The following is a 15667-nucleotide window of genomic DNA, read 5'->3' on the forward strand; positions in this document are numbered from 1 at the left end:
CCAATCGATCCTCCTCTACTGCGCTGCGACTCTTCTTCCTACGCCTGTTCCCAGACCAGAGTTGAATCCACCTCTACCTCTACCGCTTCCTCTTCCACCCCTATAACTACCTCTCGCACCACCTCGTCTCGTCTCCCCACCTCGACCACCCTCACCACCACCGCCTCCCGCCGCGGTACTTCTCTGTTCTCTATCTTGACCACCTTGTCCCTGTTGTCCCAGCTTGACATCCAAAGTCTTCTCATTCTGATCCAACATGTTGGCCGTTCTCTCAGCCAGTTGTTGTGCGAGTCTTTGGACTTCAGATTGCTCGACTCGGTGGAAGATGACGACACCGTCAATCTGATCTAATGATGCGGGGAGTTCGTCGGTGTAGATCATTCGAGAGATGATGGAGGTGATCGTTTGTGTAGGAAGAGAGAATGTGGCGGAAAGGTGAGAAAGGGATAGGGATGCGTAGTATGACGAGTAGGTGAAAAGATATGTTCGGAGTCCTTCTTCTTGGATTTTCCTGTAATACGGTGAATCAGTACCAGTGAGCCAGCGATCGTGAGATACGCGGAGACGTCGTCCACTCACTTCGCAAGGATGTCCTTGACATCCGCCACATTGTCCAGCAGTTGCCAGACTTTGATGGATGAGATCAAGTCACGAGCCTTCTCCCACTCGCCAGCCTGCAGGGCCTTACTGGCCTTGATGATGTGGTCCCTGGTGTTCTCGGGGGGACCCATGAACGCCTGACGGTCGGCAAGATCCAGCAATCTCTTGAAGGTCTTGCTGGTCACTCGTCTCCTCTGTTCCTCAGTGTCGACGGAGGCGAGAAGAGGAATCTCAATGAGCATGCATGAGGTGAGGTATGCAGCTTCGAGAAGCTCGACATTGAGGTGCATGTGGAAAGGGAGAAGTCGCCTCTTCTCAACGAGTTCTTGCTCGGGAGAAAGCTGGACGTTGTAACGTTGAACACTTTGGGCGAGCAGCTCTTTTTGTCGCATGGTCGAGAACATCTCTGCAAGGATGGTTTGACATTCCGGGATAAACCCTTGTCTGAAAGCGGCGAGACCAAGCTGCATGATGGCTCGGTTGTAGAGGATTTGGGTGATAACGTCGGCATGTTGAATGGTGTCCTGAAGATGAGACATGAGAAGGAGATCTCGGGCCTGGTGATAACGACCGTGCATAGCGTGATTGAAAATGTGGAAGAGGATCGCTCGGGCACGAAGGACGGGAGCGTCGGATTGGTAGATGGTGACAGCTAAGTCGTGGATGAGGATACCAGCGGACTTCTTGTGGCCAGCACTAGCCTTCTCAACGGCATTCTCAAAGTGGTCGATAATGATGTCGGGCTGTCGCTGCGATCAGCACGAGTGTCTGACCCGATCATTATGGTCGCTCACCTTAGCGTAGACATGTTCCAATCGTCTCATAATAGCTCGAGTGGAGGAGTCGGTGGATCCCTCTCGCTCGAAGAGTGTCTGAGCCTTGGTAAGAAGCACGTAAAGAGGCGCCTCCTCCTTCAATCGCTCAATGTAATCCGTTCCCTTCTCGTGTGCATCGGTGTGTTGGAGTGTTTTGACAAACTAGACGCAAAGGGATATCAGTGAAAGACTCAAAAATGCCGGAAGGGAGTCCTTCCCGACTCACCTCGTTGTCCAGGCTCTCCAAGAGACTAATCAAGCTACCCGCCACAGCCACCCGCTCTGTCTTCCCATTCTTGGTCACAGGCTCTCTCTCGACGGTGTCATCGTATTCGCCCACGGTTTCCTGGACAACGTAATCGGGATTTGAGATGAGGAGACTGATCAATTGATCGAGCTCGTGGAGACAAGAGACCCATGAGTCGTGGGGAATGGAAATGAGGTTTTGGGAATAGTCGAGTCGAGCAGGAACGAGAGCGAGGAGTACACGAAGTTTTTGGTAGGTAGTCTCAGAGACCTCAAGCAGTTTGGAAAGGATCTTGATGGTCTCGGCTCGGTCGGTGTTCTGCAATGGAAATTTGTGTCAGCAGCATTCTTGAGCACGGTGATGACTGACTCACCTTTCGACCTCTTTGCTCAAAGACCTCGCGGAGGGTCTTAAGGATACCGTCGGCGGTCAAGTTGAGGGTCTTCCCACCTTTACCGATGGTCATGAAGTCTGCGGACTCGGCTTGTCCATCGACGGCAGCAGCAGCCTTCTTGACAGGCTTAGGAGCAGCCGGAGCGGCATTTGCAGCCTCGTAAGCAGCAGTGTAGGCAGCGGGGTCCTGAGATCAATAGTCTTCAGCGTAATTCCCAGTTTCACGTCTGACTCTACAGCCTACCTCGGTGTAGGTCTTCAACCATCCCTCAAACTCTTTTGACTTCTTCTTCAATGTCTGCTTGATACCGTTAAGCGCCTTTGCCTTTCCTGGAGCCATCTTCTTGCTCGCTGACTTCTCCGCCGCGAGAGTCTTCGTGACATCGGCATCGAGGGAGACGAGGATCTCGAGGTATTGGGGTGGGATGTGACCGGCAGCAGGGATGGGGGAAGCGACGATGGTGAGTTGATGTCTGGAGATGAATCGGAAGACTTTGTCAAGTTCGGTAGAGGCGAGAACCCAGTCGGAGTTCTTGACTGCATTTTGAATGTTGTGGATAGCAGCCTCCATCTCAGCGAATCTGGAGTCCATAAGATAAGCTTGAGCATAATGTATGTACATAGACCGATTAGACGTACCGCTTATCCTTTGCACTCAACACGACAGTCTTGTCCTCCTCCTCGCTCTCCTCATCACTGGAATCGGCATCATTCAAGAATTTGTTGGCGGCGGCCTAAGCTTGTCTGTCAGTATTTCACGCCTACTTTCCCACTCTTCGGCCAGTTTTCCCTGCTGCACTTCGTGTCCTTGACACCAATCGCTTCCCTCCCCACCCGCTGCTTCTGACGTCGTAGGACAAGGCAGCAACAACTCACCTGTCGATCATCATCGCTATCACTCAACTCCTCTTCGTCCTCCTCGTCCGAGCTCTCATCACTATCTTCGTCATCGCTCCTCAAGAACATCGAAGCCTTGTTATTCGCCTTGCCTCCCTTCTTGGCGGCCGCGAGCTTCTTATCCTGCAGCACACCCTCATCACCGGACAAGATGGACTCTTCAGAGTCGGAACCGGACGAAGAGGAATCGCTATCTGATCCAGCGAGTTTGGCGAAGAACGACATTTCCTTTCTTCTTCTTCTTCTTCTGTTCTGTTTTCTGGATGGATCTTGGCTGTCTGGTCCTTGTTGTGGTAGAACGATTGCCGGAGCCTTTTGTCTGTGTGACAAGTCAGAAGTCAAAGAGGATCGACCTTTGAGAATACAATCATGAACAGGTTCAATCTTTTGGTGATCACCTTCTCGACAGATGCGTTGAACAAAAGAAACCTCTCCACAACTCTCCCACACCACGCCTTAAGCAACTGAAATTGAAATTGCCGAAACGCCGATCCAACCCTACAAGACTCCCGTCATCATGTGGCACTTTTTGTGTTTCATGCTGCTGCCTCCTACGTTCAGATTCATCGTGAAGAACAGTGGAAAAAGTCATGCTATCTACCGGATGAGAAGAGAAAAGACGACGGGAAAATGCTATGTAAAGACTATGTAAGGGTATAGATGCAGGATTGCCTATGTAAAATGTACGGGATTTCGGATCAAAAGTCATGAGAACGCAAGCTCGACGGAAGATGAAAACGTTGCCCAATCGTCTATACACCGTATCGCTCGGCAAGACGTTGTCGGATGACGGGAGGGAAGTTGTTCATTTGGGCATCCCAGTTGGCTCCCAAACCAGTCTTGAAGCCTTGCAGGATCTGGGTAGCGACGGAATTAGTCTCATGAAGCCTTCGTGTACCGTCGACCACAATGCACTCACAGTCCTGAACATCTGGTCAAGCTGGCTAGAAGGGTGTTGCCATTTGCAGACAGCATTACAGAACCAGACAAAACTCTACATGCCTCTTGTCAGCCAGATTGTGCGAGATCACAACTCCGTTGACTCAACTCACGTTCTGGATACCCTCGGGGTTGGCGCTGATCATCATGCAGAAACCCCTGAACGCCGAGTCCTTCTCGTCGTTATCTTTGATTTCCCACAGAGCAGTACACCAAGCCTGAGCGAAATTACTAAGATCAGGAGCTACTAAAGCAGGACAAACGAGACCCAGTCGACCAATCGTCACCGCTGCATTCTCTGTCAACGACTTGGGCGATTTAGCGTTGAGAAGTATAGGAACTAATCGTTGAACGAGGGCTGGGACGAATGGTTCCAGAGGAGCAGAGTCGCCATTGTACTGCAGTGCGATCTCTCCCACAGCCCATGCAGCATTGTTACACACGCTGATGCAGTCTGCAGGGGGTTCAACAACGATTTGCTCGATCACGGATGGGAGAAGTTGAGGGATAACAGGTTTGATGAGGGGAAAACATGTCATAGACATGTCACCAAGGAGAGCGTGGGCGGATTGGCGAACTGGGGGTTCGAAATGCTGCGAGTAGACCATCAGCTGCCGTCATTGATACACTTAAATGTGTACGAGAAGCTCACCATCAGACACATCGCCAACAGGTGGAGTAAAGGAGGTTGACCGTCCCTGATGAGCGTGTGCATGTGTTCGCCAAGGCCCTGCACGAGACCAGACAACAAGTCGAGTGAAACGACAATAAATGTCCTGTCAGGCTCATCAATCTCGTCAGGATTCTGTTCGAAAGCCTGATATTGCGTCAGTGTCGTGTGTATGATGTTGAGACATCGTTGATAGACGGGCCCGGTATAATTGGTAAAGGTTGCGCCAGCCGCGATGGAGATGGATGAAAGACACTGCAACGGGGTCGCGACGTCAGTATCACCCATCATGCTCAGAGCGTGCAATCACTCACTTCGAGAAGGGGTACAAGGTCTGGGTCATCGTCCGACAACCTCTGCCATCTCTCTATAAGAGGTGGCATGAGGATATCCAAGTAACCAGGTCCGCCCAGAGCGCTCCCTACCGAGTCGGCGAGTGTGCCCAAAGCATCGTATAGAATAAGCAGGTTCTTCTGCTGGTATTTGGAGAAAGCGAAGGTGAGATTACGGAGGATGGGCTCGAGGAAGGGAGCCATCTCCTGGCCGGCCTCCTCTTCAAGAGTAGCGAAAGCGCTGCAACCAGCTTCTTGAACCCGTTTGTTACCATCAAGGACCTTCCGAAGCAGCTGCAGTGAAGCTTGCTCAGCGTTATGCACCAAGCATGATGATCTTAAACGGAGGCTGAGAACTCACGCCTTCCATGGTAGGAATGAAATACTGTGACTTGTCCTCTGGGTTGACCTGAACACACCAGCTAGCATATCGTCCTAAAGTCCAGCAAGTGATGGAGCGGACAAGAGCCTGGACGCCTAAATCAGCCTGCTTCCAGTGAATCATTTAGTCATGAGACACTCACCTTCTGATCATCCAGCGCTTGTAATAGGAAAGGAATGAGTTGAGGAAGATGTTGCTCCAACCCTTGCATACAGCCTACCAGACGATGTCAGTGTATGCATCCCGGTCTTCTCCAACGATTGAGTGACTCACCTTCTGCGATGGCACCCAATGCAAGAATGCCGCTCTCCTTCTGTACCCAATCAGTGGCGTAAAGTCGGTCCCTCAAGTGCGGAAGCAAGATCTCCAGAAGATCATTGCCGAAAGAAACAGCCATAACATCCAACGCAGCAGCTGAACATTTTCGGATATTCCATTCGCTCGACTCTTCGTCGTCATCGTAATCCTCATCGTCCTCATCTTCGTCGTCCTCATCAAACGCCTTGTCTTGAGCCTCCCTTGAATGTCCCGCACCAGATTTTGACGATGAAGGGTCGTTAGTTTCGTGCGAAGCGTGCACCTTCGACGAGTAATTTCGAGGTTTGATATCTGTCTCCTTGTCCGCGACTGCTTCATCCACTTCATCGATGTCGAGAACAGCAATGTCCCAATCAGAGTAGACCATACCCTTGAGTAGGAGCGGAGCGACCTTGGGAAGATATGGTCGTAATTGATCTTTCAAGTTCGAGTCTTCGGCGAAAGTCAACCAAAATTCGCACGCCTCCAAGGCAACGGTGTCATCATCATCTTGAGTACAATAGGCGATGTAATCCACTACATTGCTCATCTCCGGGACCAGTTTGTCCGGTCTTGAACCGAGGATAAGACCCAAACTTGCACATACGCATTTACGGACGTCCGGTGATTCGTCGGCGGCCTTCGAGAACAGGGCTTGAATGTAGTTGTCGAGATTGGCGCTGACAGCAGGGATCCGGATGGCTAGGAGGGATTGCAGGATTTGGAGTGCGTAAAGTCGGATCTTGGCGCCACCATGAGAGGTCATTTGAATGAACTGGGGAACGAGATGATCCAAGAAATTTTGACCTTGAATTTCAAAGTCGAGCTTGTGAGGAGCATCCTCGCAGATCTTTGCGAACGAGTTGCAAGCGCCCTGTGAACGGCCATATGGCATCAGAAGGGACTCCCGCGCGAGAGGCCAATCGAGAAGCTACCCACCTCGACGACATTCAAGTCCTGTGAACTCATTCCTTTTGTCAAGGTGTCCAAAGCCTCTGGCCATCCTCCTGGCTCATCATTTGAGATCAAGCTGGTGATGACGGTTCCCACAGTCTGTCGAACAATCTGATCGGGATCCGCCAATCCTGTGAGGACAGAATTTTTGACATAGTTCAGAGCCCGGGCATCATTCTCATTCGTCGCGGTCGTCGAGCGTTGGTTTACTGCATTTTTCAGGAGCAGACCAGCGACGGCTCGATGAGAGTCTTGTTCAGTGGAACAGTGGATAAGAACATGAGCTAGATACGCGAGGAAATCTGGAACGAAGCGGAGTTGATCGAGCCGCTGTTCTTATTGAGAGGTCGAGTGTAGTATGGAGGATTTCGTGAAAGGAGAACAGAAGGAAAGGTGGAAAGAAGCGATTTCCTGTCAGCTATAGTCCTACTGCATGACTCGAAAGGTCCTCGTGATAAAGGCTTTGCGATGTCATCGAGATGATCCAGGAGGGCTCGCTCACCTGAGCAACGTTTCTTTGTACTTCTGAATCCGTGCTGGAAGTATCTCTCAGCATGCCCAAGACTTCCTGGAGCCCCTGCTCCGATGGCTGCCAGGCCATATTTCAAGCGATTGTGACGCGAATTCCGTTCTCGATGATATATACAATTGACGATACCGGCTTTCGATTTGAAGTGAGAGAGACCGTATATGGAAGTGACGAGCGATACCAACGAGATGAACGAGTGTTAGGATCAAGAGACAGAACAGCGAACAAAAGAAAACGTACAGTGTATATAGGTTGCACTGCACCAGTGGATGGGATTTGAATGTACTTTGACTGGACTCAAGTGTTTTGGCTTTTGTGGCGCTTGATGAAATTAGGCTCGTAAAAGTGCTACTTGTGTTCTGAGAGGAAGGAGAAGTCGCTTCATGCGTCTTCACAGCAGAATCGCCGGCAAAGACCCCTATGAGCTTGCATAGAAAACTGGGAGAATAACAGGTGACATGTAGATGCCCGAGCCGCAGGGATCGGGACGAAAAGTCCACTTATGACCATTGCTCTCCCCCGCCCGGCCTCTGGGCATGGCAACTGTGCGCGAATTCGAATCGCACGATCATACAGTCATGCCAGCTCTTCCCTCCCATGACATGATGATCATCACCTCAGTGTACACGCTCCTGTCAGCCGTTGCAGTTTGACAAGTGCGTGACGGTGGACTCAACAAGAAAGAGACCACCGCAACACCTTTGGTGGCCTATGTGCCACAATTCTCAAAACCCCGATCAATGCCATCCACGACGCGCTGACTTGCCTCATTGGAGACGCGCTTGCTCTCTGTTGCCACAACAAAAATAAATAACAACAAATCGACAATCATACCGTGCCAACATTCACGTCAACTGCATCGTCTTTCTCCTGCATATACCCCGGTCGAGTACTTCATCACCTTTCTGGACACAAGATGCCACCTCGAAGAACAACCAGAGCAGTCTCTGGTGCTTCGATCGTTGCTCCTACTCGTTCTACGAGAGCTAAGAAGGTTGTAGCGTCTCCTACACCTTCGGACAAGTTTCAGGTGGACGACGGTGAAGATGAGGGAACCCCAGGCGACGACAATGACGAGGAGGCAAAGGAAGAAGATGATGTCAAGCCCAAAGCAAGAAGAGGAGCAGCTGGCAAGACGAGAGCTGTGCCAGTGAAGAAAACGAAGGTCGTATCTCCATCTGCGCCGGCACCCCTTACGGAGGAATTGGAAGCAGAGGAGGAGGATGAAGATGAAGAGGTGGTGTCGAAGACGAGAGGCAAGAAAGCTGCGGCTGCACCACCGTCAAAATCCAAGGGGAAGAAGAAGACAGTAGTCTCGTCCGATGACGATGAAGATGCTGAAGAGGAGCTGCACAATGCTTTGAACGGAAGAAGAGCTTCGACAAGTGCTTTATCGTCACACCTTCCTACCCCGACACCCCGCAAAGACGGCAGCGTGACGCCCAGACCATCATCGCAACCGGCAAACTCACCGGACGGAGTCAAAGATGAGGTTACTGCTTCGGACGCTGGCGAGGACGAGGACAAGGAAGAAGATACTACTATTCGACAAGACACCCCTTCCAAATCTTCTAACACGGTACCACCAGCGACTCCCGCTCCTACTCGTCCACCGCGCGTGTCCATGCCGGCACCACCTCCTGCACCCTCCGGCCCAAAACCTCGGTTGACAATCCACAAGCTCGTATTGGTAGACTTCAAGTCCTATGCTGGTCGCCAAGAGATCGGTCCATTCCACAAGTCTTTCTCAGCTATCGTTGGTCCCAACGGTAGTGGTAAAAGCAATACCATCGACGCGTTATTGTTTGTGTTTGGCTACCGAGCAAGCAAGATGCGACAAGGGAAGCTTAGTGAACTCATTCACAACTCGGCAGGCAAGGAAGGTTTGGACAGCTGTTCAGTGGAGGTTTGGTTCAGGGAGATCGTCGACCTTGTAAGTCTGCTCACCTGTTGGCATCGTTCGGTTACTATAGCTCAAGCGTTTCTGCCTTTTCCAACAGCCTGGAGTCGACAATTTTCTACTAGTCCCCAATTCGCAAATTGTCATTTCACGAACAGCGTTCAGAAATAACTCATCGAAGTACACCATCAACGATCGAACCAGCTCATTCACCGAAGTGACCACTCTTCTCAAGGGCAAAGGCATTGATCTTGATCACAATCGTTTCCTTATTCTGCAGGTAAGCTAGCCTTCAGTCCAATTCGATCATAGCTAACAGACTTTTTGGGTATAGGGTGAAGTCGAGTCTATCGCTCAGATGAAAGCGAAGGCACAGAACGAGCATGAGGACGGTCTGCTCGAATACCTCGAAGACATCATTGGTACCACGAAGTACAAAGAACCGATCGAGCAGGCATCTTTGGAAGTCGAGCAGCTGAATGAGGAAAGAGGCGAGAAGATGAACAGGTTGAGAGTGGTCGAAAGGGAGAAGGCATCTCTAGAAGTGAGTCCTGGCAGAGTGACGATGGAGTCGTTATCACTGATCTTGTCAAATCTGACAGGACAAGAAACGCGAAGCGGAGGAATATCTCCGAGACGCAAATGAGTTGACGAGGAAGAAGTCGCTCCTATGGCAGTTCCATATGCACACGCTCCAGAATAATATCGAGATCACCGCCAAGGCCATTGTAAGTGCTCATGGCGGCTTCATGGATGTCCATGACTGACTCAGATTGTGCAGGAAAACTTGACTGCCGAGCTTGCTCAAGAACAGGACCGTAATGCTGATCATCTCGCAAAAATTGATGGCCTACAGAGGGAATACGATGAGAAGCTTGCGGCATTCGACGAAGTCAAGCGACTCACCGATGCGCTTGTCAAAGACTCCAAGAAGTTTGAGAAGGAGGAGGTCGGTCTAGCGGAGAAGAAGAAGCATCTGGTGACCAAGCAGAAGAAGTTCAAGAAGTCTGTTGTTGATGTGAGATACAAGCGGATCTGGGAAGATGGCAGCCAAGCTGACAACTGTCCTCGACAGGATGGTCACGCCAAATCAGAGGCCCTGGCTTCTATTGAGAACTATGTTGCTGAGCTAAAGACAAATCGAAAAAAGGTCGCAGATTTGGAAGACAAGCTTGAATCAGAGCAGGCAGAACTTGAAGAGGTCGTTGATAGTTTAAAGGGTGAGTGAAATGTTTTGAAACCATGACCGTACCTTGACTTTTCGACACAATAGACAAAACCGCCGTGTTCACCACCCAGATCGAGGCTAAGCAACGTGAACTGGAACCTTGGACTGCAAAAATCAGCGAGAAACAATCCGCAATTGATGTAGCGCAGTCTGAGCGCGATCTGCTTGCTCAGAAAGCTACGGGTATCCAAGAAGCACTGGCGGAAGCGAAGGCCAACCTCCAATCCTTGAAGGAGGGCGATGGCTCAAAGCAAGAGGAGTATGCGGCGTTGAAGAAGGAGGCATTCAAGGTGAAAAGGCAGCTGGCAGACAGCGAGGCTAAACTTGAGGTGAGTACCTGCAGCATGCTGAGATAGCATGAAGCTCACCGACCACAACAGAGCATGTCGTCGAAGTGGGAGCAACTCAGGAGCAAAGTTTCGGCCTCAAGGCATAAGGCCGATGAGGCTAAAGCTTCACTAGCAGCAGATAAGAGCGAGAACGCCGTTCTGAGCAGTCTGAACAAGTTAAGAGATCAAGGTCGAGTCAAAGGATTCCACGTAAGTCCCAATTCGTGATGAGACAGACGACAACACTAACATGACACGGTCAGGGACGACTAGGTGACTTGGGTGTCATTGACGACAAATACGATATCGCTGTGACGACTGCCTGTGGAGCGCTCCACAACCTCGTGGTCGACACCGTCGAGCAAGGTCAAGCTTGTATTGAACACCTTCGTAAGGGGAATGTTGGTCGAGCATCGTTCATGGTCCTCGAAAAGCTGCCTCCTCGCGATTTGGGTCGCATCGAAACGCCCGAGAATGTCCCCCGTCTATTCGATCTCATCAAGCCTAAAGACCCAAGGTTCGCTCCTGCGTTCTACAAAGGTCTAATGAACACGCTTGTCGCCGATGACCTTGCTCAAGCACAAAGAATAGGTTACGGCAAAAAGCGATGGCGAGTCGTGACTCTTGCTGGTCAACTCATCGATCCTTCCGGTACCATGTCTGGAGGGGGAACAAGGGTGTCGAGAGGAGGTATGTCTTCGAGATTTACAGCGGACAAGGTAGCTCCAGAGGTGGTGGCAAGGTATGAGAAGGAGAGCGGTGATGCGGAAGCACAATTGGCGTCGTTCCAAGCGGAGAGAAAAGCGGCGGAGACGGAGATTGCGGGACTGAGGAAGAGATTACCGGAGATCGAGATTGAAATGGAGAAACTTGAGCTGGACGTGCAGACTGCTGGAAAGAGGATCGCCGAGGCCGAGAAGAGACTAGCCGAGCTACAGTGAGTACCATAATGGGCGGGCAAGATTAGGTTGAGATCGTAGCTGACATGGTATCACACAAGATTTCAGAACAAGCCAGATGCTGCGGACGAGAAGCGAATCAAGACACTGGACTCTGAGATCGCTTCTCTGACCGAGGTAACTGGCAAATTGCGGGAGAAATCCTCGGTCATCAGTGAGCAAATCAAGGCGCTTCAAAATAAGATCTTGGAAGTCGGCGGTGTTCGACTACGAGCTATTCAATCAAAGGTATCGACGACCAAGGGTCTCCTCGATCTGGCCAATGAATCCATCACCAAAGCCGAAGTGGGCCAAGCCAAGGCTGAGCGCGATGCGGAGAAACTTGCCAAGAGCATCGATGGCAACAAAGTCAAGCTGGAGGAAGTAGACACCGAATTGGAAGTCGTCGAAGGCGATTTACAGGCTTGTTCTGGTGATCTGGCTGTGATCAAAGAGAAAGTGCAAGAAGCTATGGATGCCTGTGAAGATGTCAAAGAGGCTCTTGGACAGAGTAAGCAGGATCTCGATGAAAAGATGTCGGGAATCAATGCTTTCCGGGCTTTAGAGGTAAACTTAACCTATCATCAATGCACAAAGCGCAACGCTGACAGATGTCCCCTTTGTAATTAGATGGACATCAAGCAGAAGATGGAGGACAATGCGAGAATCCAGAAGGATAGTAAGGACAAGTACAGACATTGGCGAAAGAGGCACGAGGAGCTTGAGCTAGTCTACATCGAGTGAGTTTAGCAGTTCACCTGATCCCATGATATGAGCTAACCTCTCCTGGTTTACAGCGAGGAGGAAGAAGAAGATGAGGAGGTGGAGGAGGAGGAAGAGGAGGAAGACCAGCCCCATGATGACGCGGAAGCCGAAGGAGGGAAACGAGAGAAGGTCGAGAAACCCAAGAAACAGAAGCGAGATCCGCTTGAGCTTGTCGAATACTCGCCGGACGAACTTCAAGAGGTGGACAAGGAATTGCTCAATGCTGAGATCACAGAGCTTGAAGGTAAGTCGAGAGGAAATCTAGAGATGGAGCAAGAGATTGCTGAAATCATTCTCTTTCGCAGAGGAGACTGGAAAAGCTCGACCGAATTTGAACATTCTGGCCGAGTATCGTAAACGAGAAGCCGAATTCCTGGATCGTGCAAGAGACATGGAGGCGGTGACCAATGCGAGGGACTCGGCCAAGAAGCGATACGACGAGTTGAGGAAGGTCAGATTGGATGAATTCATGAGCGGTTTCACAGCTATCAGTTCCAAGTTGAAGGAAATGTACCAGGTGAGTTGGGTAATCTGTACAGGAAAGATGGGTCGCAGCGTGACTAGCTCTCTCATGAGATAGAAAATGATTAAGCTGATGATGTGATTTGATTTGATGCTGCAGATGATCACTATGGGAGGTAATGCCGAGATTGAATTAATTGACAGTATGGATCCTTTCTCAGAGGGTGAGTCGTTCTGCCACCCTGAACTATAAATGCGTTCGCTGACATGGCGTGTTAGGCGTTGTACTTTCCATTATGCCCCCCAAGAAATCATGGCGGGCTATTGCCAACCTTTCAGGCGGAGAGAAGGTATGTTGACGTGATGAGATGAATGCGACGAACGGACATCATGACTGACGACTTGGATACGTAGACTCTCGCGTCTCTTGCTCTAGTCTTCGCGCTGCATGTCTTCAAGCCCACTCCTTTGTACTTCATGGACGAGATCGACGCCGCGTTGGACTTCAAGAACGTGTCCATTGTTGCGAACTACATCCAGTCAAAGACTCAAGCTGCGCAATTGTAAGTTGTCTGAAGTCGATTCTCCGAATGACCCGTCGAATTACTGATCTGTGCGATAGCATTGTCATCTCACTCCGAAATGATATGTTTGAATTGGCTCATCGTTTGGTCGGTATTTACAAGACTTCAAATGCGAGTGTTGATCTATGTTCTCAAGTGCTGCTGCTGGATCATTCGCTGATTTATTCGAGATAGTGTACGAAGAGTATCGCCATTGATAACAAAGATCTGCGGACGCAAGCGAGACCACCAAAGAGATCAGGCGTACCTCCAACACCTGGCAAGATTCCTCCGACTCCAGGGAGAGTATCAGCTACGCCTGCTCGAAGGAGGGAAGACGCGGAGAACGTTCCTCCTACACTGGCGACTGTCGTAGCGTGATCGAGTGTCTGTCTTCTCTAGTCTTCCTGCAATTGTCTATCATTTCCGGTCCACACGCATGTCTTGTTATCACTTTTCTGGGATCTCGGTTGTTGTATAGAATTTAGGTGGACAATGAGTAGATTCTACAACAATGAAGCTTTTTAGCTGGTATACAGACCCATTGCTCTTCACTCGCTTGCGTGGATGCAGTCTTGGTTGCTAATTCACGACGTCTTTGCGGTCGGTAAAGTACGAATCAAATCAGGACCACCTTCTCCCGTGATCAATCGACTTGGCAGAGTTGAGGATGTTTTTGCATATCCTAATGCTATGTTTGAAACCGTTATTCTCCGTTTGCCATCCCATGCACTGTATATTTCTACTGGATGTCCCTTCAAACCCAATCTTTGGGGTTTTTGAGCACTTCCATCAATTCTGCTTCTCGAGTCCCGGAGCCTTCAGCTCCCAAAGGGGACATGTATTCCCATCGAGCTGTTTCTGGCAGACTGGGTGGAGAGGGGAGGCGAGAAAGGTGAGGCGTCAGCTGGCATCGGGAGTATATGGGTGAGGAGCAAAGTTGTACTGCGTTACTCACCTCATCAAGATACTCTCTACTCTAGCGCCCGGGATATTCAGTCCGAACTTGGTACCTCTATCATAGACCAAGTTGAATTCGACGTATCTACCTCTTCTCAACTGTTGCCATCTTCGCTCCGCTTCTGTCCAAGGATCGTTCCTATGTTTATACACGATCGGCACGTAGGCGGGTAAGAATGCTCCCGAAGCGGATTTGACGAAATCGAAGATCTGATCCTGGGAGGGGGCCGGGAGGGTCGAAATTGGAGGAGCATGGATCGGTGACGATGTGGTCAGATCGTCGAAGAAGAATCCGCCAACTCCTCTCGATTCGCCTCGATGGGGGATATAGAAATATTTGTCGCAGGCCGACTTGAAGTCGGGCCAATATCGCTCGTCATGTTTATCACAAGCCTGTTTCAATGTCGAATGGAAATGTTTGACATCTTCCTCGTCGAGATATGAAGGTGTCAGATCCGAACCACCGCCGAACCACCATGTTTTCGGTTTCCCAGTGTCGGGATCTTCCAATTCGAAATATCGGTAGTTGAGGTGCACAGTCGGCACATGTGGGTTCCTGGGATGCATCACGATTGATAGACCCGTCACGAAATAGGGGACCGTCCCGGTGGGCTCAGGTAAGGATGGATGATCGGGTAACATGGCACGTTGAGCTTGAGGAGGTAACATCCCGTGGACGATCGAGATGTTGACACCGGCTTTCTCGAACACTCGACCACCGGCCAAGACACAAGACGAACCCTCACCGCCAGAGGGTCGGATCCAAGCGTCTCGAAGGAACTTGGCGGGTTCGGGAGAAGGTGAAAACTCGTTTGGTGTAGATGTCGCCTCGATCTCTTCTATGGTCTTCACGATGTGATCTTGGAGTTCTCGGACCCAGGTCGCCATACGCACACGCATCGGGTTCTACGGCGTGGTTCAACTTGTCAGTTTCGGACAGCTGGGAGGTATGTGATGTATCAGTATTAGCCGGCCGACCCACCTGCGGATCATCCTTCTCCATAGCATCAACAGGCTCATAAGGGTATCCCTTCGTCTCAATGAAGTCTACCGCTGGTACCATGTCGCATTTGACCAGTGACTGAATTGATTGCACTCGCATCAGCTAAAAAGGGACGTTTAACGTTGCCTGGCCGGCTGGACACACCTGATTCAAGTAACCCTTGTAAATCTCAAGGCCGAGTCCAATCGCAAATCCAGTCCCAGCACATCCTAGCAATGCCTTCGACCTGGTGGAAAAGCCATTGCCCGCACTTTGGTTGACGGTGGAGTACGCTCGTATGGGTCCTGGGGCAGGAGCTCGGACCAAGCTGCAGTAACTTGGTCGAGGTGTCCGACGCAGAGCGGCGGTTCGCAGTGACATCTTGGGCGGTTCCTGGTGTTTGTATCTTTCCAGGGAGGGCGGTCGGAGGCGGGATGGAGAAGGAAGGAGGGAGGGGAGGGCCGACAACTCGGACTGCAGGGGTG

At 50.7% G+C, this 15667-nt stretch overlaps 4 protein-coding genes across 4 annotated transcripts; 1 reads left to right on the forward strand and 3 right to left on the reverse strand.

Annotated features, from left to right (window-relative positions):
• Positions 1-15: 15 nt before the first annotated feature.
• On the reverse strand, positions 16-3177 carry IAR55_004784 (eukaryotic translation initiation factor 3 subunit C; the record flags this gene model as incomplete). Its single annotated transcript, XM_066947880.1, has 8 exons — positions 16-511; positions 580-1349; positions 1395-1577; positions 1642-1980; positions 2036-2242; positions 2300-2636; positions 2695-2789; positions 2932-3177. 8 exons carry the CDS (start codon positions 3175-3177, stop codon positions 16-18), a joined length of 2673 nt encoding a protein of 890 aa, XP_066801339.1.
• Positions 3178-3704: 527 nt separating this feature from the next.
• IAR55_004785 (uncharacterized protein) lies at positions 3705-7127 on the reverse strand (the record flags this gene model as incomplete). Its single annotated transcript, XM_066947881.1, has 10 exons — positions 3705-3809; positions 3872-3946; positions 4005-4484; positions 4544-4816; positions 4876-5187; positions 5255-5362; positions 5418-5491; positions 5549-6446; positions 6512-6856; positions 7029-7127. 10 exons carry the CDS (start codon positions 7125-7127, stop codon positions 3705-3707), a joined length of 2769 nt encoding a protein of 922 aa, XP_066801340.1.
• Positions 7128-7971: 844 nt separating this feature from the next.
• Positions 7972-13621, forward strand: IAR55_004786 (uncharacterized protein; the record flags this gene model as incomplete). The annotated part of the gene is made up of 18 exons (XM_066947882.1): positions 7972-8988; positions 9056-9235; positions 9290-9499; positions 9558-9683; positions 9737-9973; positions 10031-10175; positions 10229-10512; positions 10564-10722; positions 10776-11449; positions 11513-12017; positions 12081-12190; positions 12248-12459; positions 12521-12732; positions 12838-12901; positions 12957-13027; positions 13092-13240; positions 13300-13372; positions 13436-13621. The coding sequence occupies 18 exons, from the start codon at positions 7972-7974 to the stop codon at positions 13619-13621; spliced, it is 4614 nt and encodes a 1537-aa protein (XP_066801341.1).
• Positions 13622-13997: 376 nt separating this feature from the next.
• On the reverse strand, positions 13998-15563 carry IAR55_004787 (uncharacterized protein; the record flags this gene model as incomplete). Its single annotated transcript, XM_066947883.1, has 4 exons — positions 13998-14109; positions 14199-15106; positions 15183-15281; positions 15348-15563. The coding sequence occupies 4 exons, from the start codon at positions 15561-15563 to the stop codon at positions 13998-14000; spliced, it is 1335 nt and encodes a 444-aa protein (XP_066801342.1).
• Positions 15564-15667: the final 104 nt, after the last annotated feature.

Source organism: Kwoniella newhampshirensis, chromosome 9 (genome assembly GCF_039105145.1).
Source record: "Kwoniella newhampshirensis strain CBS 13917 chromosome 9, whole genome shotgun sequence".
Lineage (NCBI taxonomy): Eukaryota > Fungi > Basidiomycota > Tremellomycetes > Tremellales > Cryptococcaceae > Kwoniella > Kwoniella newhampshirensis.